This window comes from Chamaea fasciata, unplaced genomic scaffold, assembly GCF_029207755.1.
Source record: "Chamaea fasciata isolate MVZ Bird 193981 ecotype frontalis unplaced genomic scaffold, bChaFas1.0.hap1 SCAF_3, whole genome shotgun sequence".
Lineage (NCBI taxonomy): Eukaryota > Metazoa > Chordata > Aves > Passeriformes > Sylviidae > Chamaea > Chamaea fasciata.
This window is the reverse complement of record NW_027094088.1, coordinates 45,443,840-45,469,958: the sequence shown is the minus strand read 5'-3', so window position 1 is coordinate 45,469,958 and position 26,119 is coordinate 45,443,840. Positions and strand designations below refer to the sequence as shown.

At 33.9% G+C, this 26,119-nt stretch overlaps 1 protein-coding gene across 2 annotated transcripts in view; it reads right to left on the bottom strand.

Annotated features, from left to right (window-relative positions):
• The window catches only part of RYR2 (ryanodine receptor 2), a 376,644-nt gene that overhangs the window by 37,511 nt on the left and 313,014 nt on the right, over positions 1-26,119 (bottom strand). For both annotated transcript variants that reach the window (XM_066178844.1, XM_066178845.1), the window contains 10 exons: positions 23,801-23,913; positions 23,080-23,176; positions 18,828-18,931; positions 18,237-18,288; positions 18,049-18,102; positions 16,370-16,393; positions 10,283-10,382; positions 9,301-9,380; positions 8,455-8,531; positions 7,038-7,111 (listed from right to left, as the gene is read on the bottom strand). In XM_066178844.1, the coding sequence (XP_066034941.1) occupies positions 7,038-7,111; positions 8,455-8,531; positions 9,301-9,380; positions 10,283-10,382; positions 16,370-16,393; positions 18,049-18,102; positions 18,237-18,288; positions 18,828-18,931; positions 23,080-23,176; positions 23,801-23,913 (775 nt within the window). The remainder of the gene's footprint in view (positions 1-7,037; positions 7,112-8,454; positions 8,532-9,300; positions 9,381-10,282; positions 10,383-16,369; positions 16,394-18,048; positions 18,103-18,236; positions 18,289-18,827; positions 18,932-23,079; positions 23,177-23,800; positions 23,914-26,119) is intronic.

Genomic DNA, 26,119 nt, shown 5'->3' with positions numbered 1-26,119 from the left:
AATTCCCATGTAGAACCTTGGGGAAGTATTTTCACTACATATGCAAAGATGGAAGTCACAAAAACTTCCACTATTCAAGAATACATATAATTTGAATATATAACAAGCAATATTTGTGAACAAGAAAAGGAGGGAGATATAAATGCATGCAAACTGCTAAACAGTTTGAAAGAACTTTTCTTTGAGGGAATATAATTTAGGCTTTACAAAAACAAGACCTTTAGTCTGTGAATAGGAGACCAGAAAAGTGAGTAAAGGCATAAAAAAAAAATTAGATACCTTAGTTAAATCAACAATTACTTCCATGCTGTTCTACTGGTAGATAATTCTAATTATAGTATCCACACTTACAGATTACTACATTATTAGAATTAGATTATTACTGTTTGGGCTGGATTTGGCTATGATAAAGTTATTTTTCTTCATACTAGCTAGCTGAAATCTAAACAGTATTTAGTACAATTTGGAGTATAGACATGATCAGAAGTTTAACTTTACATAAAGTCATGAGCAATTATAATTTCAAGCTAATGGACTAATCAGTCCACAGACTGAATTTTAAAGTGAGAATCAGCAGTACATTAGGAATATGAATCAAAAGCTTTTTGAAAACTAATATGAATATTTTAAAGTACAAAATTTCATGCTTTTCTGTTGCCCTCAAGACCATGTTTAGCGTTAAGAGTATATATCACTAAGGCATGTGCCAACATAATCTCTTGAGAGATGGGAAAGATAAGATGCTTTTCCTCATAACTCTAGATATGGACTTAGGACAGTCACAAAAATACCCAACTGTTTCTCCAAAAATGAGTTAAATACTTTGAATGACTTTCCATGAAATTTTTCTCCACTGAAAATACAAGGCACATAGTTTTTCAGTCACAGGAGACTGAAAATCTTTTCAGTTAATTAAACAATGAAAAATAAATCACAGTTTCTGTCAGTGCTGATGAAGGTATACATGCAATATATGCCCAAGAAAGCAAAAAAAGAATGTGCCTGGGCTCTTAAAATATATTATTCAACATTACATGCAGGTTAAGTCCTGCACAAGAGTTTCATACGCTGCTGGTCAAATACAATAGTAGAGAGGATTTCTCAGGATAAGTTACTTTCTTCGTTTCGATCTAATTGAACTCCTGTCATGCTTAAAGTTCCATGTGGGGTCACATGCTCTGTTGAACTAGGTGCAAAAATAAGAATTACAGAAAGCCAAATACTGGGTGAAGCCTGTATCACACATGTAATGCCTGTAGCTTGAACTGAAATGGCAATGTTTTTATAAAATAACTCCTCAGGAAACTTGTTTGGAAAAATCAAGCCCATGAAAGGCCCAATCATCTATTTTTTGTGTATTAAGGCACCACTGAATCATAGCCATTTGTAGGAATAAGACCACAGAATAAGTTACAGTTTAATCTTTTTGATCGCTATTTTTCTTGCTCTCTTAGAAGTAAGATTCCAGGACAAGAAAGAAAACAATTCTCAAGTTAAAATATTATACAGATCCTGGCTTTTAGTACAATCACAGGATTTCATGAATTTTTATTAAATAGATTTCATTCTTATTATTGGAAGGGCCTGGACGGTCTTTTAATTAGCTCCATTGTAAATAAATCACAACTTGAACAAAAGTTATTGTGCTCAAAAATTCTTCAAATCTGAAGGTGTTTAGGTGCATCATTGCATAAAAGCCGAAAGGTCTGTTCCTTTTATTTTTAAATAAATGGAAGAAATATTTTTACATATTTTACAATTAGGCAAAAAAAGCGTATCTCAAACCATCTGGCCACACTAAGATTTACAATATCCTGGTTTTCAATTTTTACACCTGATCAAAATCAGACTAAAACCAATGTTCGTATGGACAGGAATTTCCATTTTCAGATTTTACTTACTGATTACAAGTGGTGCCTCACTGGCAACTACAGAACTGAAATGGAGACCCATTTCTTTCTATACAATTCAGGAAAGCAACCTTTGCTGCTGTGCACACAAATTCATGCCAGTTCACATAAAGATTTGCAAAGAATTACTTACAAACATACACGCTACATGTAGTATGATTTAGGTTGTTATGAAGAAACGTTCTTTAATTTCTGTTGATATTAGATATATTCTGGCAAATGCTTGTTTAGATGTTAAAATGCTGCCATTGCTCATGCTGTATGTAAATGGTATGGCTGTACACACAAAGGCTTTAAGCCTGTAGCTTTGCAAAACTGGCAGTTTGTGATATACAGGAACAGAGGTATCATGTAGGAAACAAAAAATAAAATTCAATGAAAAATAAATGCATGGAGTTTTTTTACTTGAAAGTGCATGTATCAAAGTTCAATGATTCTCCCTGCCTTTCTTGATTTTATTTTTTAAATCCTCAGTGGAAAAGATTTGACTTCTATTGCTACTCAGAAACATGGGTTAGATAGTACATATTACAGAAATATAAAAATACTTTCATCTTTCAAATGGGAACAGGACTCTTTTGTGATGTCTGTGAAGCAAGAGCAAATCTGTCCATGATAAAGCAAGTAAATTTATTCTTATCACAAGATCCAGACAGTATTGGGTTGGTTTGTTAATGCAGCATGTCTTTGACTTCTCAACAGTCTAATTCAAGTAAGAAATGCACTTGTTTCCTCAGTGAGTGAAATTCTCTGAAGTTATTTAAGTTCCCTTTTAAATGAATTCACTGATTCAAATAGTTTTATGAAGGTGAAAGACACTTCTCCAATGTAGGCTACAGTGGGTTACACACAATTTAAGCGTCAACTTTAAGTGTGACTAGGTTGCAGAATGCCAAAAGCTCATTTATTAATTCCACATTATCAATGGCAGATAATAGCCCTAATGTAAACCCACAATACAGCTAGTTATCTACCTACAGCTAGTTATCACATCTACCTCTCAGATTGGTAAAAGTCCTTTAAGACCTACTGTCTCATTTTAAAATTGCATTTTATTAAAATAAGGCTTCTGTGAACTTACAGAGAAATGAAAGAAAGTCATGATAAAATATTAAAGAATTGAACATTAAAATAGAGCTTTCGTGAAAGAGGGAAAAAAAGAAAAATAATCTAATTGTAAACTTAATATCTTAAGATTTGTACTTCGTATAAGTAAAACAAGTCTCTCCAAAAGAGAAAAACATTGCACTTTCAAGACTTTTGTGACTCGCAGTGAAATGGCAAGGAGTATGAGTGTCAAATAAAAAACCATTGCAAAACAGTATTTCTATACATCTTTGATTTTGAACCCCCCTTTTTGGAAAAGGAAACAGAACAATCAAAACAATATACATACAGAAGAAACAACATTGAGTACGCCACAAAAACAAGTAAGAAACACATCTGCTAAAGAACCATCAATGTTGTTACCAGTGGGGGTTCCAGGGTTTGGAAAGGGAAGGTAGTACCAGTCAGAGGAATATCAGGACAAGGCACTTACGATGTGGACAGCACAAAGAAACAATGGGAACAGAGCAATAAATTTCACATCCATGTTGACTCAATACAGGGATTTCTATCTATTGCTAAGGTTGGCATGTGACCAGAAACAAGAACTGCACATGAGGAAAAGTTGACTTTATTCTCATAAGTTTCAATAGTTTTTCTTTGACTTTGGGAATAACAGTTTCAGGCTTGTACCTTGCAAAGTCAGTGACAATTACTCATGAATGTGCTTCTGCAGCCAATTGAGATGAAATGATAAACAGGCCAAAATGCCCATTTTACAACCCATCACTTCCTTGGGAATCAAAAAAATTATCTCTGATTGAGGAGTAATTAATTACTCATAGACTAAGCATCTTTCCCAAAAAAACAAAACCAAAAACAACCTGGGAGAAAATCTTTCACATCGTTAGTACTTCCTTTGTAGTAATAACAGATGATTATTTACAGGATTGCAGACATAAGAGGTCAGATATCCTATAAAATCTAGGATACTTTGAAACTGTTCACTACAGGAGTTTCCCCACAGACACACTGGCTTGGCTTTCTTAATGCTATCAGTTATTAATACCAGTACCTGTACAGCTCTTACATAAACTACTTTTCAATTAACTGAAAAAGGTGCACTTCATAATATTAAAAAAAAAAATTACTATTTGAAGGTAGCATATTATCAAAAATAATGTAATTTTGAAAAGGGAAAATTATAGTCACTTTTGGTTTTCTTTTGTCTTGAATTTTCAGTAGCTGGATATTAATAAGTAGGAAAAGATGGTGTTAGCAAATATTATCCCTTTGTGCCAAGAAATCTTTGACACAGTGATTACTGTATCTTGACACTGCTACTGCTCAGTAACAGAGAAAACAAACAAAAAATTACCCTAATCACTGTGTAGAATTTTGTTAAGCTGCCAAATAAGAAAATTCCCACTGAGAAAACAAATAAAACACCAGATCATCCTCCTCCCCAACATTTGGCTAATGAAAACCATCTGCTGTGTTGGAGTTCATTGTTTCTGCTGACTGGTAATACACATTTTGTATTTCAAATACTCTTTTCACATGGTGACATGAACATCTCAGGGCAGCTGCTCCTACAAAGCTCTTCCTCGAAGTTTGGAAACTTTGAGGTATAGCAACCATAACACATCAGGTAGCTTTCAGAATAAGGAAGAATCACCTGTAAACAGTATTGACTCCTCTTAATTAGCAATGCACTACCTCTTTCTGGTATCAACTCCTGACCGCATTAGATAAACCTAGCCAGTGGTAAGTCCTCTCCTTACTAACCACCCTCAAATCCTCACTGGATCCACCACTGATTTCCTGTGCTTGCACAAATCAATGCAGCAATAAAGCCACATTCAATACACAACAAAAAGGCTACAGGAGGACTAAAGCACAAGGCTTTGTGTATGTGTATATTATTGTATTTCCTTTTAACATTCATCCATCGCAAATACTGGGCTTGCTAAAATGAAAACAAATAAAAAAGAACAGGAAAGAAAAGCATAAAAAAGCTTGCTGCTCTTACATCTACTGTGTCAGTCACTGTGCAAATCCTGATAAAGAGAGGAAGACCAAAATGGGAAGGTTTGATATGTAAACCAAGAATTTTAGAATGAACAACGGTAATATTAACAGAAAAATCACACTAGTTTAGCAGTCTTACAGGAGAAAAATCTAGTGATATTCAGGAGTACAGGTGTACAGTGCTGACACAAAGCTAAGAGCAGGGAAAATAAGGAATAGGCAGTTCTTTTTAATAATTACCACGCTCATGGGTGATGACTGAGGAAGGGAGGACAGGACAATTAGTTCAAAGAAAAAGAAACAGGAAAAAAAGAAAAAAGGTGAGAATTTGTTTTAGCAAATACAAAATACAAGTTAGTATTGGTTTTGCCAAAATTAGTTCTGTACTAAAAGAGAAACATCAAATGAACAGAAAATGAAAAAAAATTCCTCAAATGAGGAAGCACAAAAATACTCTTAACATCAGTAGAGTCAATTATGCAGCATTTAAAGATTTATTTATATTTGCATGCAAAATCAGTCATTTCTAGAAACAGAGGCAGAGGTCAAAAGAATAATGAGCCAATATCTTGAGAGTCCATTTCAGAATCCAACATTATGAGTAAGTTCAGTCGTGTAAGAGTAGAAATACTGTCCAAAAGAAAAAAAGGCTGTGCAGAATAATCCCCAGTAAAACATGAGAGTAAAGGCCAAAATTTATATGCCAGATAGCTGTACCAGTGTTCAATTTACAATCTTGTAGCTGAATTTTATCCACATGGGTTCACTTTTTATTCACATAAGTCTAGAAAGACTTAATCAATAATTTAAACTCTGAGAGCACTTTTGGAGAAGAAGAATTTTTGATTGGCCTTGAATTCATTCAGACAAACATAATAGTTAATGAAAAATCATTATTTAAACAGCTGAATATTAAAGAAATAGGCCGCATAAAAGACCTATGGGCACACGGGACAATGAGATATGTAGTGCTGCTGGTATGAATTATGATCCCTCAAATGAAATAGGGATTATACAGTCAAGCTTTTTTACCTTGCTTTTAAGATAAAAAACATGTTAAAAGGTTAGGTCACTGTTGGATTAAAACACAAAAAATGCACTGTAAAAAATTCTGAAGATAAAGGAAGAAAATGTGCTTTGGTAGCTCTATTAAGCATGTAAGAACAAACTTAATGTATCTGGGCAACCACAGTAAGGGAATAGTAGAACTCATTAAACAGAAGAAAGAAAATGACAGTGAACTAACAACACCAAGGGTGGAAAGCCAAATTGGTTCAAAGTCAAAAGTAGAGTGAAATTTTTGCAGTATTTCCCGAAAGACAAATAGAAGAAAAATATTTCAAAGAGAAAGCTTTCCCAGACCTTTTTCCACAGAGCAGATAGATTTCCCTCAACCTCTTAAATTTAATTTATGGCTTAAGTAAGTGGTGTGGTTTTCAGTTTAAGAAATCAGGTGGGAGCTTTTAATTTCATTTTATGCTGAAACTGGTTGGGGACTTCTGAAATGTTTTACATGTATAAACACTGCTGTTTGTAAATATAATATGTTTTCAATTTTACATGTAATGTCTTCACTTCTTCAGAATGATAAGAAAGAATCCTCTGAGACCATTCTGAAACTCAACACATGCTAATGACTTACTGTTGACAAAGACAGGCTTAGGTATGTCAATTAAATATAAATCACTTTTAGGAAACCTGTTTTAGCTTCAGCCTCTAGATATGCATTTACAAGGTTCATGAAATCATAGACAATCCTGAGTTGGAAGACACCCACAAGCATTTTCAAATTCTAAATCCTGGCCCCATGTGGGACATCACAAAATCCCACCATGTGCCTGAGAGCATTGTCCAAACACTGTTTGGACTCTACGAGGCTGGTGTTGTGACCAATTCCCTGAAGAGCCTGTTCCAGTGGCCAGCTACCCTCTGGAAGAAGAACCTGTTCCTTATACTTAACCTAAACCACTCCTGGGTTCTTTCAAATTCAGCTTGCTTCTGCAAAACTTAAAAAAGGTCATGGATAAATTTCTGTTGAATCAATAGTACCTGATCCCTCTTCAGTCACCATGCCAAGGCCTTCTGCTTTGTTCTGACGTTCAAACGCATTTAGGTCAAGAACACTGCGGTGAGAAAAAGTACATTTGTCTTGTGACTAATTAAATATACGCAATATTTAATTCTGTGGAAGTTAAAAAGGATGTGTGATGTCACTGAAGTTTACAAGCATACTAGCATTAAAAATATACATCTCAGTGGTTTGATAAATGTGTCTGTTATGAGATTACAAATCTCAGCTCAACAGCCTTAACTGCTTTTGCCCTGAAAGTGACCACAGAATTCAGCTCTGTATGACTGACCAAAAAAAAGGGGGAATGTATGCATTTATGATATACATACTCATTTTTAGGTGCTATAAAGAAGCCGAGTTATTGACTACTTTTGTATTATAGCCCAGTCCATACCAAGCAGAGTAAGGTCCATTAAGAAACTGTCATTACTAGTTCCACTTAGTGTTCCTCTCTCTCCATGTTCTGAAAAACTGAAGCTTCTAAAAGGGAATATGTATTCAACTAACCAGATTTAAGGAACATATACCTCACATACTTTGTGAACATGCAAGATTCTGCCTTTCAGGGCTTTGCACGTCAGCTGGCCAGGGATAACTTTTGTTCATAAGAAAAACAGCTATAAAAGCCAGATGACCATAGAACTATGACAGCACCTCTGCTGGGAAGAAACCTCACTCATTTCAAAATGAGACTTGGCCACAGACAGCATTAAGAAAAAAGAATACATAACGTGATACCCAGGACATAACAAGACTGAATCACCTGATCCAGGGAGCCCCTTTTAGTCCTGTGTTTATTAATACATCATTTACTGATATGGTTTATTCTTAGAAATTACATATAATACATTTAAACACGTACATTTATATATGAAATCAATATAAATCATAAATAAGCATGAATGGAAAAAAAAGTCATAGTATCATCTCAATTTATTAAAATTCGTTATTTTAAAAGGAAAATAGATATTTCATTTCTTTTTCTGACTTCTAAGAAGTCCTATGAATAATTCTAACAAAGCTGGGTTTCCCCAAAATCTTTATGATTACTTAACATTGATCATTAACCTGACCTCTGCAGGACCACTGGATACCTCCAGAGATAAGGATTCACTTCTGAGAAATGTTCCTAACTCTGGAGTTGGTTTCTGCCATATCTCAGGTAGACTCAAATTCCATAAATATTTTTGAAAAGAGCTTTCTTACAAAGGTAGATCCCTATCATATAGATTTTCACACCACCAGCATCACTCTGTCCTTTATCCCAATCTAGCACATTACAATCCCCAAGTGCTGCTTGCAAGAACTATGTACACGATCATTCCAGAACTATAAAACCCATGGAATAAAATATAAATGCAAAATAATACATTTTTCAAGTCAATACTTTCTTACCTACAGGACTGCATAAGACCAGCAAGGCTCTGAAAGAAACCCACATCCTTTTTATCCTTGAGGTAGTCAAGCATTTTCTGGAGCAAACACAAATAGTTTATGCAGAGAATTAATATTCATATTATGTGATAACCTAGGTAACTTAAGACTGTATGGATTCAATACTATTAGTGATAATGGTGTCTGGAAGTATCTCTAATATTTAAGAGCCTTGCAGAGAAAAATCCAGCTATCAAAAGCAAAAAGAACATTTAATGCTCATATACTTTATGGAAGACGGCATACATTTTGGTTATACCTTCCTAAAGCATGGAAAATAATGATAGTAACTAAAGTCAACACAGCCCAAAGAATTTAGTGTTTAATATAAATGTAATCTTGTCCTCTGGGCACCAAATTATCTTATGGTAGATTAGTTATTCAGGATTTTCTCTGCTTTGATCAGCAAGAGTCTCCATTGCATAAGCTAAGGACTTCTGAAGTTGTGTATCATTCTTTTTGATGAAGACTGGGGTCAGCAATTTTGCTATCCTAGCTATAGAACAATGGCAATCTCCCAAGAAAGCCCTCCTTCTCAAAGAATTCCTACATAAGTAAATGATATAACATAAAATTTCCCCCTTACACCTGAAGTGTAAAACAAACCTCTTTTAGCCTTGTAAGCAAATCAGAAATACCCACTAAAAAAGGGGACTTTTGTATACAATTTTATTCTGCAAGAAAGAGTAAGAGGATAAACAGTGTGTGACAAATAGTCACAGTACATAATGTGCTACTACAGTAATAATGACCATGGTATAAAGACCTATACTGGCTAAAATGGGTAGAAAAAAAGTAGTACCTTACCTGTTGAACAGTAGAATTTCCTCCATTTAAGATGGCAATTCCTAGCTTTAGGGTAGCTGCAACCATTGGCCCCATCTCACCTTAAAAAAGCATTTTAAAATACATTTTTGGATAATATATAAAATTAAGAATGTTTTACTAATTAATTTATCCATTCAATTAATTGCAAAACTGACCTATTTTTCCTTAATTTCTTCATGAATGCCTAGAGACGTAGTGTAATGCATACAAAGTACACAGAATAAGTAAGATATAAGGCAGGAATAACTGAGTACAGCGAATATAAACCATGTTTCAATCACTAGAGCATCCAACAGTTGATTTAAGGCTGGCCTCACAATGATAAGCTAACTTTCAAATTTATGTGAAAGCAATGTGTCCCCTCTGCATGAAAATCTGGATGTTTTCTTCTGGTTTCTTCAGAAAATGACAGTGACCCAAGCATTTAACTACAGTAAACAAAATTTGTAATCAGGAATTTTTAGAACATCACTATTGTTGAAACAAATCACAAAAGAAAAAAAATGAAAGCATAAAACTTTAGAATAAGATGGTTTCTAAGGGACAAAAACATAATTTGAACTTCTGAAATGTTTTATCTGAAAAGTACACCAATAAAGCAGATATTTGGAGAATGGGAAATAATAAAAGGACTTAAGTCCACACCTACTTCAGAACTGTGCAGATTCCTGAATTTGAGGGCCATTTTATCATTCAATGCTGCTAAAGGTATGAAGTACTTCACACATCCTCAAAATTAGCACTAGAAAAATTAATTATAACTACAAAAGAAACAATAGTCTCATGAAAATTACTTATTATATTTTTCTAGATTAGCTGTCAAAAATTTTGAAATTTCGAGTTCATTTTGAGAGCAAACCTTAGAGTCAACATCTGCATGTTTTGCACAATAATAAATAAAATAACTTCAAAGTTAATTAGAAATAAGGTTTAAAATTTAATCTACACACTAAAACCCTACCTTTGCTTGCACTGATTGTCTGCAGAACCATCTCAGCAGCACCCCGATCATGCAGTCTGGCTTGTTGATACAGAAGTTTTTGCTTTTCCATTTCTTTTTCCTGAATAAAAATTCCAGTCATTTAACATGAGATTTGAGTTACTATCAATCCTCCAAAGGTTCTTGGTTTTCTCAGTATATGGGCTCTATGGCAACATCATGAACCATTTTAACACATACAATGCTACTGAACAAATAATTAACAGGTTCAAGTAATAATCTCCACTTGGCATTTTTCTTTAATATGCTTTTAGCACTTTATCTGGAAAGAGTCATCTCAATTGTGAATCATTAGATTATTTCAAAGCCCATGTTCATTATATATACTGCATGTATCAAACTTGCACTTTTGTACTGTGTTTTTGTGCAACAGTTCATACTCTTAATAATCTTCTATACTGTGACCATAACTTCATACTGCTCAGTATGTGGCTCTTGAGTTGCAAGTTGTTGCTGAATACCAGAGTAAAAGAAGCATCTCAGATTTTTTTTTTCAAAACATATCATATCACAATATAGATTGCCCCCCTACTAACAGAATATTTGATAGAATACACTGTGCTTTTATATTTTGTATTCTCTAGCGGCAACAAACAATACTGCATGGCGTTGCTTGAGCAATGGTGAAGTTTTTTTTTTGTAATTTAAACTACTACCGAAAACACAAAGAGCATAAAGAGCAAACATAAAGGCACAGTTAATTCCAGATGAGTTTCAACTTTCATCAGGTTAATTGAAGTTTGCTGGAGAATTGAGGATGACTAAGCAGTATAAGTTGCAAAATGGAAGTTGCATAGAGCCCTATGACAGTGAGTCCATCAGATGGCGTGGAAAAAGCTTACTCAAAAGGAACATGACACAATCAGTTAGTATCATGTCCAAAAACACAACGCCCAAAACATGTATGACCTAAAAGCAGGAACAGCTGCAGCAGAAGTAGCCAGAATGACAGCTTTGCTGCCATAAACTTTCCATCCAAGTTACGGAAAAAATACATTGGAAGATGGAAGAGGTTTAAAAAATGAAGGCTTGCTAAATTGAGGGTATGAGTATTAAATTAAAAAAGAAGAGGTAAAAAAGAGAAATATGTTCAAATGAATGAAAAATAAACCTTTAACTCAAAAGCAAACCAACACAGACATTTATGCTGTTACCAGAGAGTTCTCGCCGAGGCTGGCAAATTTGTTTCTTAAATCTTTGATAATATCGTGCTGCGGAAACAAAATTCATCAGGGTTTTTTTTTTCACACTATTAGCTCTCCTGTGGTTAAATTGTATCTTTCTTTTTGCTTTAAATTATGTGACAGATCTAGATGGAGGCACAAAAAGGAAAAAAAAAAAATGGCAGCGTTGCTTTTTATTTAGCCATGCTAGGGTTTGAAAGTTTTGCCTTCATGTTTAAACCTCTTCCTGGGAATTCAACAAAAACAAAACAGAAACATACACACACGCACACGCACACACCACACACGCAACTACCAGAAAACATCACAGGTTCAGTATAACTACAATAAAATATTTTCACTTGCTTCAGAAGCCACTGAAAATCGATCAGCCTTTCTTTTCTTAAAAACTATTTCCTATTTCTAGATACTTTTAGTTCTAGACCCAACATCCTTTCATCTTTCCTTCATTGCAAAATTTACTATTCACAAGCTTAACCCAGCTACACAACCTTCATTGTACAATATTTTTTGATAAGAATATCAAAGATTTATAGGAATGCTTACAGGATGGATCTGCATTATCTACAGACTAACTTCTTGCAATGGCAGTAAAGAAGAACAGTAGGAAGAGGCATTGCCTATGGAAATCAAGATGTCTAAGATATTAATAACAAGAGACCAAAAAAAGAAAACCAAAACCAAATGATCAAACCAATCCAGCAACAAAAACACCACAAGCATTTCTTTTAAAAGCAACCATTCTTTGATGATAACCCACAAAGATCATGGTTCCTTCTTAAGCTTCACAATGCATCTTCTCTGTTGCTTTCTCCATGCCAAGTCAACACATATATAAAAATATATATACATGACGGCAGCACTTGCATGCAGTGGGCCACCTGTTGCCTACAAAGCAGACTAAGTTAGTAAGGTTATCCCCATTTCTCTAAGATGTGCTTATTGTTTACAGTTATCTGTGCCACCAGTTTCAGCTTTTTGCATTTTATCCAGTTGCAAGAAAACTACCAAAGCAATTAACCGATGATTTGAGCTTTGTCATTCACCAAACCATCACAATAGCAAAAATTAATAGCACTAATTTAAACATTTAAAAAAATTGAACAGAATAAAAAAAAAAAAAACAAAAAAACAAAATAACTAGCAAACAAAAACCCCCACAAACAAACAAAAAATACACACTCCAAACCAAAACCAATCCTCAATGAAAAACAAATTTTTCGTGGATGTTTTCCACTCATATAGGAATAGTTGACCACCTAAAAATGTACATAAATGTGTTCTCATATTATAGACTTCTTCCAGCAACCTACCAAACCAAGGAAACTTTTGAATCATATTGCTTAAAAGCAGAAACCCAAATATTTTCAACTTCATTCTGTTTTTTCGGTTTTAAATCATTATGAGCAATCATATGCCAAAATAAATTGGGCAAAACTACAAGTTTTAGTTCAAATTTGTAGGCAACAAACTTGCTAAAACTAAAGAGAAGCCTTAACTGACAAGTGTGTCACTGAAATTCTTAAATTTTCTTGTAACTCATATAGAGACTGATTCTTGAAGTCTCCTTTTGGAGCTAGGACATATAGAGAGGTTTGTATGCTGCCACTACTAAGCTCCAAAATAGACACTGCTGGCATAAGACCCTACTTTTACAGACTGTTCTTTTTTCTTTCTTTTTTTTTAATATGAAATCATGAAATTAAGTTAAAGAGAATAAACAAAAAGATGTAAAGAACAGAAATTGCTTTCAACTCGGCTATTAGAAGATGAATGCTTCTCCTTTGAATTGTCTTCATGTTTCATACTTTCCAAGACTTCTGCTTAATCCAGAGAACAAATCCTATTAGGCAGGTCTTACACTGGTAAAACATCTGTTCATTTCAATGTCAGGCATGCATAAGTATAAACTACGCAATTAAAATATCAAGTACTCATCCATATCTTATGGAAGTCCATAAGACTTCCATATCTTTTTATATATACATCTTTATATATATACTTAAATCCTTTAAGTTGAATATATGCTGGTTTCTGCTCTGTAAATAAAACAGAATTCACTAAATCACTCCTTTTGGACTTCATCATTGAAGCATCACTGTTTGTTGCAAGGGGTTTGGACTCAAGGACCTCTAAAGGTTCTTTCCAACTCAAACTATTCTACGAATAAATAATGTATTCTATAATGTAGAGAGTGAAACCATGGTTTCATAGAGGTTCCATAAAATCCATTATGTGTAGGAAAAATGGAAAGAAGTGACTGGAATATTTACTTTCTTAGAATTGAAAAACTGAATATGGAGTCTGATCTTAATTCATGCAATAAATAGTTGCTTATTGTAAATTTGTGGTATATGGACACTCAGTGCTTTATTCAGTATTTGTGACAGTAGGAAATAAAGGCAACCATCTTCAAAGGGCCGGAGCCTTAAGAGGTTGCATTATTTGTACAGAAACTTGAAAATTTTTGTCTGAGGTAAGTGACAGCACAATGTATTATTTTATAAAAAAAATTTGTGAATACAGAAGTCTATCAAGTCTATCAACAAAGTTGCTACCAGTACCAGGAATGAAAAGAACTGACATAGGAAGCTCTAGTTCCCCTATTTCTTTTCTTCCTGTGAAGAGTAAATTTAAATCAATGTAATACAAACAAGTTTTAAAATATAAGCTAAATTTTGACTCTTTCTTTGAGTTCCCATCCTACATGCATTTAGCATGCGTTAGTATGTAGGAGTGACTCAAATGCAGAAAATTATTTGCATTCAGCTAGTGAAACAGTTTGATTTGAAAGAATTTCCTATCAGATAGAATCAAAGGAGACAGTGACACAAGCTTTACAGGGAGTCAATTGAGCATCTGTTCAATGTGACAAAAAGTTAACTTCAAGACAAAGGGGAAGGGGCAATGACAACTGTAATAACTCAAAGCAAATACTAGCACATAAATGCTGACAGGAACATACTAACATACAGAGAACTTTATTGCCACGTCCCTATTGTTCACACTATTAAACCAACACAGATTAATTGTACAAAAATGAGATTACACTGCATGAGATATGGGCAAGAAAACCATCAATAAAATACACTCGGCATTTTTATCACATTCTAAGCTTGCCCAAATGTCTCTATTGCTCTGACTGTGAAAGGATTCAAGACTTCAAATACCACACCTTTTTAAACCCTAGAGGAGCAGTAGACTTTTATCCCCACACAAATTGGACAGTCATTCATTACACATGCACACAACAGGATAGAATAAAAGAACTGCCTTCAACATTGAAGTTTGATCACCAGACAGAAACACACAAATGCACACAAAAGCACACACGCAGCTGGTATGTACAGTTTCACATCTGCACAATTGTTTAATGCCATGTATGAAGGAAGCAAAGATTATGTCTTCTTGTGCTTTTTTTTCTCTTTTAAAATACTTCACAGTCAGCAAGAAAAAATTTTCAATGGAGCATATAAGACTTTAGTGTATGGTAACCAGGTAAGCAGAGTGATAGATATGTAGTATTTGATTAGTTGAATTATTGGAACTAAAAAAGAAAAAATATATTATTAGATTGCTTATATCTTTTCTTCGAGGTTTTTTAATATGCACTTTGTGTTTGTAGAAATTACAATACCTTTTAAATAACTTTTTGTGAGCACATTCATCTTCCAGGATAATGCCTTTATCATATGAAGGTGGAACAGACCTGTGCAAATTTTTGAAGGAGCAAGAGTAAAGTTGATCCTGAAATACATCCTCTCTCCCCACAGATGCATGGGAACCTCTTTCTTTTGTGATCTGAATGTTAATAGAAGGCTAGCAAACAAAATATGAAAATCACCTTGTTCTTTTCCATGGAGAAGGTTACAATTGTTTCCCTACATTGCCACAGAAAATTAAATTTGAAGGTACTGACTGAAGTCTGACCATTAGCTAAATGTGTGAATCTCGAATCACAAGCAAGTAATCTTTTCTTACTCTAGCTGTCATTAGCCACAGCACAAATAACTGTATTTAAACACCTCAGAACCAAAATTTATCTACTCCACACACCATATCTTCTCTATGACTATCATCCTTTCAGCGCCACCAGCAAGTGGCCTGAGTCAACAGTGGGAACTGAGACTCCTACCTGCATGAAGCAGGCAAGTAGTCTGCTGCATAGCCATGAGACACCTTTCAGAAACAAATGGTGAGGCTTCCATGGTGAGACACAAAAAGCTGTGTAAGAAATTGAGGCAATAAAAAAATTAACGTTGATGTTTCAGAGAAATTGCCTATATGTTCTTAGAAAGAACATGGAAGAACTAGGACTCATTTAAGGTAAGGAAGTATCTAAGGAGTTTCTGTCAAATACTATAATGATGAAGGCTAAAGACTCAGTTCCAAAGGATCTGAATCGGACATGAATTATGACTGATGCTCTCTCTGTGACAAATATTGGAAACTTAATTCTACCACTATATCACACTAAATGTGTGTCTGGTAAGATACAGAAGAAAAGTTCAACTACTTTCCCTTAATAACCAAATAAGTTGTTTTAATAATTCAAATTCAGTTCTAACCAGAAAGAAGATAACTGATGCACAAAAGGCATTAGCAGCAAAACAACATGAACAAGCCAAACAACACTATGTTCTCCCCAAAATGGTACCACAATTTTACATGGCATATTCTGCACAAATAATTCCTGGAATCCTTAAAGAGCTTGCGCACAAAAAGGGTTTGGTAGAGATGTCATGCTGCAACTGAAATGTTAAAAATGATTTCAAGACCCTTCAGTTGAACTTATCCAAGATGTTGGGCCTGAAAAATCACAAAATTAGACCCAGACAAATACACACATATTTTTTTGTTTTACCTTGCTGCGTTGTGATCCTGTCACCTTAAGGAAGGGCAAGGACAAGAAGCGAAATAGTAATAAGAAAAAGAAGTCCAAAATTTTTTTCTGCAGGTGACTGACCAAACACATACACAAAATTTTCTTTTGAACATATAAATACATTATTTAAACATAAGTTTCACAGCTACAGGAAAAACAATAAAGAGAAACAAATGAATAGGATCTTCTCTCAAGACAAAAAATTGAATGCTGAACAAAGAACCCATTATAATTTAGGTAAGGAGCACTAACAAATTCCTTATTGATAAAGTTTTTCATGCACCTCAATGACTTCCTATTTAACAATTTTCTTATCTATAAGCACAAGGCTTTTGATATCTAACAAACATGTACAGGTTAACTGATAAGATCCTATAGGAATGAATATTCTTTGTCAGTGGTAAGTCATATACTGCATTCCCAAAGGAAAAAAAAAAAAAAAAACAACAAAACAAAACAAAAAAAAACCCCAGAAAAACCCACTGAAATTTGGGGTCATACTGGGATATTTACCAAGAAACAAAAAATTTATATATTGAGTATATTACTTGTAACTCAACTGGACTCCTGAGTGATTGAAAATAATTTAGTATTGATATTTTTTCTGATTTCTTTATACAGTCAAATAGGGAATATGTACTTAAATAATTCAATGCTACATCATGCAGCATCATGTAGAAAACATACAGAACATTCTATCTATAAAGCAATGGAGTAAAAGTAAACATGACCCAAGCCACTCCTCAACAATCAGAACAGCGCAGATAGTTTCACAGCGAATCAATCAGTATATTTAGAATTTTTTAAAGAAATAATAGAAGTGTTTACTTCATGTTTCTGTTTTATAGTAGGGATATGAAATGCAAGAACTAATTGATTTGAAAGACACAAGAGACACCTTTTAATGTCAGAATCATAATATGCCTAAACACATAAAAATATTAAAAATATTAGAGAGCTAATTCCCTCAGTGCCCCTCAGAAGAAACAAATTTCTTGCAAACTCCATTTTACTAATGGAAGAAGAGAGACAGATCCCAGAGCAAGCACATGACAAGAATTCAACTCTTACACTTGTAATCAACTCGTGTATATTCTTAAACAGTGATGATCACTAAAAACTCAACATTAAACAGCAATAAACATAGATTTCCTTTTCTCAACACAAGCAAAAATCTTAGCAGTACCAATGAACAGAAGTTCACATTTCATTAAGAAGAACTAACATATATGTGAACATAAAACTACTGTATGAATTACTGGTACTGAATGTAAATGGCTACTGCAAAAAGTAGTATTATAGTATTTTTAAAAATCCAAACTAAAGGTAGGGCAAATAACTTAAAAGATATAGTCTGTAATTATCAGGCTTTTAGAATAGTTACTGGCTGTAATACCTAACTAAAAAGGTAAAGTTAAATGAGACAAATATGTTAGATCCACTAAACTGTTCTCTATTTAATCTTATATTATGTAATACCGTGCAGGTTTTTGTTTCACTAATATTAATCTGGGGACTCATATCTGCCATATCCAGCTTGTGACATGCAGTTCACTGGCATAATAAGCTGCAGTAAGCCATGAACCAAAAAACATAAATGTCAGCTGGAAGCTATGAAATAATGTCTAACATGACAAGAAAAACAAGTATAATCTTACTTCAAAACTCTTCACTTCTTCTTCACCATCATCATCTTCTTCGTCATGGCAGCTCTGATACCATGTAGAAAGAAAACATTTGCTGATAACTCGCAATTTACTGATAAAACTTTACAAATTATTTCTCTTGATTTTCTTCACCAACTTAATTAAAACACAAAATAAGCAATAAGTATCAAACAAGTTACCTTTGCCATAATGTCAGCATAAGCCATATACAGGAAATCCTCTTCCAGTTTGCTGGTTAAAAGAGAGAAGAAAGGTAAAATGAGGAAGATTAGAGCCATTACAGTAGAACTGGGGTGCCAAAATATTTTTAACATTTTAATTTTTTAAAAATAATTTCTATGCTCAAAAATAATTACAAAAATATTTTTGGAAAATGAAGACTTGATTAACTTATACAAACAGAAAGTTATAGCCAGCTACAAACACACTACTCAGAAATTCATATACATTAAAGTGAATATAGGTAATTTTTACTTATACTCAGAATGTATTTCATATTCAGAATGTAACTGTCAATAGGGAACATAGACAGAAGACAGAGGAGCAGTGAACCCTGAACACAGCACCCATAACTGTGAAAAAGTCATGGTAAAAATCTCTTTACATACCACAAACTAAAGAGGTTTGAGCATAACTCAAACTCACCATATGTTCATACACGTTTTGGCCTAGCTTATGCAACCTCACTTGAAAAGAGACATACATGACTTCAAATACAGGAGTAATCTGAAAATCTGCATACACTCTGTAGTCTCTCACACCATCCCTACCATTTTTCAGTCAAGGCTGTACGACTGAATAGAAGAATAAGTTGATGTAAAGGATCAACCCTTTTAAGGTTTTCATCTTCTTCTGGTGGTTCCTCTCCAGGTTTCTTTGGGGAAAAAAAGAGATTTTAAAAGTATATTCAATTATCTATAGTAATAAATCTTTTACTCTGTGCAATTTACTAAACATTAAATATTAACATATGTAATTTTGATTTGGACAACCAGGAGGAAGCAACCTCCAAGCAAAATATGAAAAAAATTAACTCCTACTCTGTTTATGACCATGAAGACTTACAAAGATGATACCAGTTGCAAAGCTTTGGATTTCCTCTTCTCATAATAACCCTCTTCCCTAGATTCTGAAAATAACTTCAATCTTTTACTCTGTTATCCAGAACTAGTGGTAACCAGATGCCATCATTTACTATTATACTGTCTGTTGCTCTGTTAACCAGCTTCATCAGATAAAAATGAGAATTCCGTTTCAAGTCTATGCTAGGAACTGAGAAACTCTGAGAGACTTTGAGGGAGAAGAAATCCAAACCTGAAGTTTACCGACAGTTTTAGACACAAGGAACTCTATCTACCAACAACAGAAATGTAGGCAGGACATAGAATTTTAGATGATGACAAATCAATAATGTACAAAAAATATGATATAAGATGCAATAATATACATAAATGCATAAAGAGGGTTCTTTTTTCACGTGGTTATTTTGCTTTCAGTTTTAGGCAAAAGTCAGGTTATTTTAGGTTATTTTGCCTTTCTGTGAAAGAAAAATTTAGTCCTAAATACTATAACAACAATGACCTAAGAAGTGTTCTGAAAAGCATCTATAAAAATCTGTCCTCTTACTTCTTATCATTTGCCAAAAGATATTTCAGAAAGTAAGTTTTGCCTATCAGGTTATTAACAAAATTGCTTCATCCAGACACTTTCTTCTATGAAGAATCTGGTAGCTCAAAGAAAATTGGTTGCATAAAACATGCCCACTCTTCCCCTTTGTTTTCATCTAGCACTATACACCAAAATACAGATAAAAATAATTCCATGCATTGATAAGACAGCACGAATAATACATTATTACATGGCCATATGTTATCTGTTTAGCAATAAGGATGGGTTGGCCACTTCAGACATAAAAGGAAAATGGATTGTTGTCTATTAAGAAAATAAATTTTGCATCCCAAACAGATTCCTGGGGGAAATGCTTATAGATGTCTATGAGTACTAGTATTTCTATGGGCTTGTGAAGACCACTTTTCCCACACAGCTGTGCCAAACATGACAGGTTGCAGCTGAAAATTCCTTTCAGTTCACGTCTATGCATAATAGTTTTTCCATATGCCACTCTATGATGGCCATACAAGGTTCATTTCACATTTTTCAGTATGTGATAATATTTACAGTATCAATGACAAGACCAGAACAATTATGGATGTCTTCCCCTGCTCTTTATTTCAATCTCATTTAGAAGGGTGACCTTTCTCTTTAATTACCTGGCAGTATTCCGTACTTCATAATGTTATCAACCAGAATATCACCCTAATGCTATAAAAACTGATGAAACAAAAGGGCAGAAGTTGTGTTAATGTGTTACTAGTTTACATAGATTTATTGAAATTAAATGGAGGATCAAATTCACCAGTGACTGAGTTGAGTAGAACTCATTATTAAGGACAGCATGAACACTAGAATCAATGATTTTCTGACATTTCAGGGAAATAAGTATGCTTAATTTTCAACGTCTTGAGACATTTGCCCTATAATTATTTAAGTCTAAAACCGAAAGCTTTACTTGAATGTAACATAAGAGAGTAAAACAAATAGGTTGGGTAAGTTTTAGCTGCCATTTCTAAATATAACCTAATTGTATTATTATTATTTTATAAAATCTAAATTTCTATTAAACAGATTGTTCTTACAAGTTACTACATCCACTAGCGTCTACTAATAAAACAAATCAACAACTATGTCAAACAACCTTAAGTGTTCATATAACCTATTCATTTAAGCAGAAGCATTTTTACAATTAATAAAAAGTGCTGAATACCTTATGATGCTAACATCAAGCATCAAAAATCTAGTTCCCACAGAGCCCTAATTTGTTGAATCAGAATTAAGAATCAGCACAATTAAGCTCCTCAAAAAGAGCACAAGTATATACTTTTCTCCTTTTTTTTTCGCAAGGAGTGGGAGGAGGAGTATCACTTTTGTATAACAGACTTAAGGAGAGAAGATTCAGGGAGCAAAACTGCAAGTGTATATTCAGTTCTCTGCTTTTATGCAATGGAAATGCTCAATTCCCTTTAAATTATTTTTACTTAGCAGAAATGAATGATTAAGGTTCTCAGTATTGAGAAAACTCACTATGGCATAAAAGGTTGTAGTGTACTAACTACAGGGAGTTAAAGGACAGGAATCATGCCTACAGCTTCTGGGTCCTGGATTGATTAATTTTACTATTTAATATCTGCACAGTCCAGAAACTTCAGACAACCCTTCAAGAATACATCAGAGAGCCCAAGGCTCCTTCTTTCTCCTCTTCCAGATGAGTTCTGCTCCCTTAGCCTAGGCTGTGATTCCATCTTGACAGTTCATTAAACTTTTAATTCCTTGCTAAACTGGGGTATAGTTTCTCTAAGAGGAACCTTCACCAGCAACACCACTACGTCTTCCATTATGTCCACAAAGCATTCTGTGTCAGCTCCACAAAGCCGAAACTCAAACTCTCACCCGTCTGAGAGTGAGTGCTCTAAGGCAGCAGAATGTAATGTATATTTATTTAAAAGACAGACGGAGTTTTGTGTGCTTTTTTGAATGAAAGGTGCAATGCATCTCACCCCAAGAGAGCAATGGAAACACACATATCCATATCCTGTAGTTTTTCTAAATAAAGGATGATTTAAAAAGTCAGGCCAATCTGTTTCTGTCTTCTCTGAGACAGTTTTTCACTCAAGCTACTCGTTGGCAAGGAGTTATTAATAAACTTAGCAAAATATACAATATACAATATATAATATACAATATATAATATATAATAGGTTTAACATGGAGGTAAGGAGATAGTCCTTCATGTCAGTGTAGCCAAATTACCATGCTGGGTTATTTCTTTACGTGTACACACCTGCACATACACACACACATGCAAAGACCAATGTTGTTCTACTGCACACTCATGCTCCCAACTGCTAAAATACAATTATTTTTGAGACTGAACCTGCACTATTTAAAACACTTGCATTGTGTTGGGATATCAATTTAAAAGTTCAAAAGTAAACATTTGTAGAAGTCTCTTGTTTTTTCACAATGCTTGTTTGCACAAGAAATTAATTCTGCATGTGTGCTGGCAAAACTGAACTTCCACAGACTCTCTGTTTTGAGCTCATTGCTGCTGATTTCCCCTTCACTATTTTGATCCTAATTCTCAAAATTGTTTACAAGTTGGTTAGCTGGCTTTAGGCATAAGCTTTAAGCAGTAAAAGCAGGTTATTACTCTTTTTCTAACAGAAATTTTACAGTTAGCTTCCTCTCTCTATTGCAGAGAGTAGGCTCTCCTTACAATAAAAAGACTGATTTCAGCCTGTATTCTGTTGGACCTCCCAGGGACTGAATCAGCTCCTGGTACTAGTTCTTGCCCAAGCTGTGAAAAAGTTACCTTTCAGAGAGACAACTGTAAGGGATGAAGACCTCAGACTTAAGTGAGAACCACTGTAGGTATTTACAAGGCTAAAAACATGGCCCTAACACTTCACCACTGGGAAAAATCTTTATGACCCTGACACGGGGATTCTTCTGTGAAGAAGCAGACTCTGACAGCTTCTAAGGCACTGACTGATCTAAGACTAGATTCCTCTAGTTTCATATTCTAACCTTTTGACTTGAATGACTTTAATGTGGATTATGTAGTCCTCAAATACACAAAGGTTAGCCGCAAAACAGAAGGGAATAGGCTGTTCCAGTTCTCCACAGGGCAAAAGATAAGAGATAGGGGAATGACAGCACATAATTTAGGAAAAAAAGCTTTATAAAAAGTTATTGAAGCCCTGAAGCAAACAGCCTGAGGAGATTTTGGAATCTCCGTCATGTATAATTTTTAGAAAGCCACCAGAGTGACTCGCTTTTAGCTCATCCCTTTGGGTAGAGATAGCTTAAGTGATATTTTAGCTACCTCACAGATTTATAATTATTACTATACAAGATGAATGTTAATCCTTAATACACTCCTATGACCCTTTCACCCAGACGTACTGCTAAGTCTTCTATCAGTTTGTCTTCAAAATAGTGTTCTTCTGTTTCAATCCAAGATTTATCATAGCCTTGAAGAAAGAGATTGACGGCTCGGTGTCTAAAAAGCAAGATTGAAAACAAAAGCTGTAAACTTTTAAAAAGAAGATTTTGTCAATATGAATTTCATTTAGCTTGAAGAACTGTCCAGTCATTCCAGCAATAATTTAAAAGGGAAGAAAAATTTCCATGGTTAAACCTATCAGAGCACCCATTTAAAAAGAAAATTTACATTAAAATGCTTTATTTAAAACTGTGTCCCACTAACTTGTAACACTGATACTAAAACATAGCAATAATTATTTAGGAAGACAAAATAAAAAAAAATAAAAGAAATACAAATATAATAAATAAATAAATAAATCTTCACATTGTGGAGTTTTAATTTTTTAACAAAATATTTTTACATTTTTAATACAAATATTAAGATACCAGCAATAGATAACTTTGGATTGTGCACAAATAATTTCATTTTTTTAATGCTCGGGATAAACTTGAAACCAGAAGTTGAAAAATATATATTTTTTAATCTTTTCAGAAGATAAAAAAGTAATTAATTCTAATCAAAGAAAGTAATATACAAACTATAATAAAAATTACTGGTTTTAATTTTTTTTTCCTTTTAAGATTGCCAAATAGCTCTGTATGAACATTAATGCATCTGTGAAAAACAGAACAATCTTACCTTGGCAGATTATACAATGGTGCCATTCTAAAACAAGCCACTACTGCTCTTTTCCTCTGTTTAGACAGCAGCTTATGCCACACCGCTTTTTTGGACCGCTGAGGATGCTCAACCTGTTACACAAAACACACGTGGAAAAATAATGTGGCAATGTCCCTAATGTCTGGAAACAGTAATAGTAGTAAAAATATTAGTTAACAGATACATCAAGTAGAAAAGCAACAGAAGAAGAACAGATAAGAAAGTGTTCCAGACAGAGTTCAAGCATTCAGCCAAATCACAAAATCAGAATTTCGAAAATAAACTTAAAGCAAAATCTCCCTTTTCTGGTATGATATAGATATTCTTTTTTACTTCATTCTACTTTTTCTATCTTTTAGATAGAATATGATCATCAATAAGGCCATCTCTCAGGAAGCCTTAACTTTTAAAGCAAAGAATTTTCATTCACTCTCTTTTATATGTAACTCTTTACATATGTACAAATAAATTGTACACTTTCACATTGCCTCAGATAATATTTTTAAAGAAATTTTCATGGATACAAATAATCTTTTATTTGGAATATTTGCCTTGATCAGCTACAATGGAAAAGAATTAACGTTAAAAGAGAGTGACAAGTACAAAGACTTAGGACTGAATCTTTTCTATGAAGGAGCACAGACAGAATGTACCTAAAACACTTCAAAACACTTTAGCTACATTTCATAAAACTACAGCTCTGTCTTAAAATATATTCTCTTTCTGTATCTTGGTTCTACAGTAGCATGAGGTGAAATAGGGTATGCTCCATCTTTATCTTTTATGCTTTCAGGATTTCTTCTTCCAGCTTTTATTCTTGTTTCCATACAAAGAAAACTACTACTGTGGTGCTACTATGTAAAATATGTAGTGACAATTCTGATATTTATGTATATTAATTAATCAATCCAAATTCGGTTATCCAGTTTAGTGAAACACAAAAAAATATTAATAGTTGAACAATTAACATATAATTAAACAGACAAAAACACTGCCATTCTGTGAATTATATAATTATACTTCTAAGATTAAATGGTAGCAATCTTAAGCAAGTGCTTTCTAAAAGACAAAATACAAATAAAAATATTTTTAAGAGTAAGGACCAAAAAAAAGCATTCACTGCAAACACATTTACAGTCACAAAAAAAAAAAAAAAACAACACACCCAAAAAAACCCCAGCACTAATAACTTAAAAGTCAGACAAATCCAAATGTGAAAGTTAGGTAATTAGTAATATCTTCACAAACAATTATAAATCCCTCTATACTTTCCCAAAAGAAATAGCCTCGGCCTACGCAAGCAGATTTCTGAAAACAGTAAAACAAAGAAGTTAGGTCTGCATGGAAAGAAAATTCAAAGAATGGACTGATATGTATTGCCAGAGCAATACAGAAAGTATTCAGGGTATGTATATATGGAGAACAGAGTATTTGTATGCAGAGAGTAAAGGTTTACTCAAGACTATCATAAAAACAGATTCTGTGCTCATACATTCATTAGTTTTAGACACCAGATTTCCCATTTCAGTAACAAAAGCTCCTGAGTGTTTATCTGCAGAAGATAAGTAAAACTCTGGAGCTAAATCTTTAAACAAATAGGTGTAAGGTAGCCATAAAAAAAGCAGAAAACTTGTCAACAAGTCATTAAGTCTGATCAGAAATACTTATCTTAAGTGTTGATCTGGTATTACAAAGGGAATCCATCCTAATCTGTACTACTGCTGGATCACCTCAATCAACTTTAAAAAAATCAGGGTTGAAGAGAAAACCTCTCCCTCCCTCCCCGCCCCATATTTCTAGCTTTTCTCTAGTCTTTCCTCAGAGCAACCCTTTCAAACCAGCAACCATTCTCCTCTCCTCTCTCTCAAACTGCGATTGACAAGGATTTACTTGCATATTCTATCATTTTTGCTTGCTCCACACATATTCAGCAACAGGTAAAATTTAGTGACGACTCTTCATTCTCTTCTACCAAACTGTGTGAAGCTGTTGAACTTACAGCAAATCCATATATGGCAAACTATATGAAGAAGAGTTGTGTGATGGAACAGACAGGACACAGCTATTCACATCAACACACCTTCTGCAGAGTGTATATACAAGCACATTCACACACCTCTCTGGCTCCTACTGACTGAACCAGTAACCTCCTGACAGTGAGGAATCTTCCTGACATTGGATCTTAAAACTTTCTGAGTGAAACCAACTAATCTAATGAGAATGCAAGAGAACCTTAAATTTTCAAATGTTCTTTGAAAAGAAAAAAAAAATATTGAAATTTATATCAAGACAGTTTGT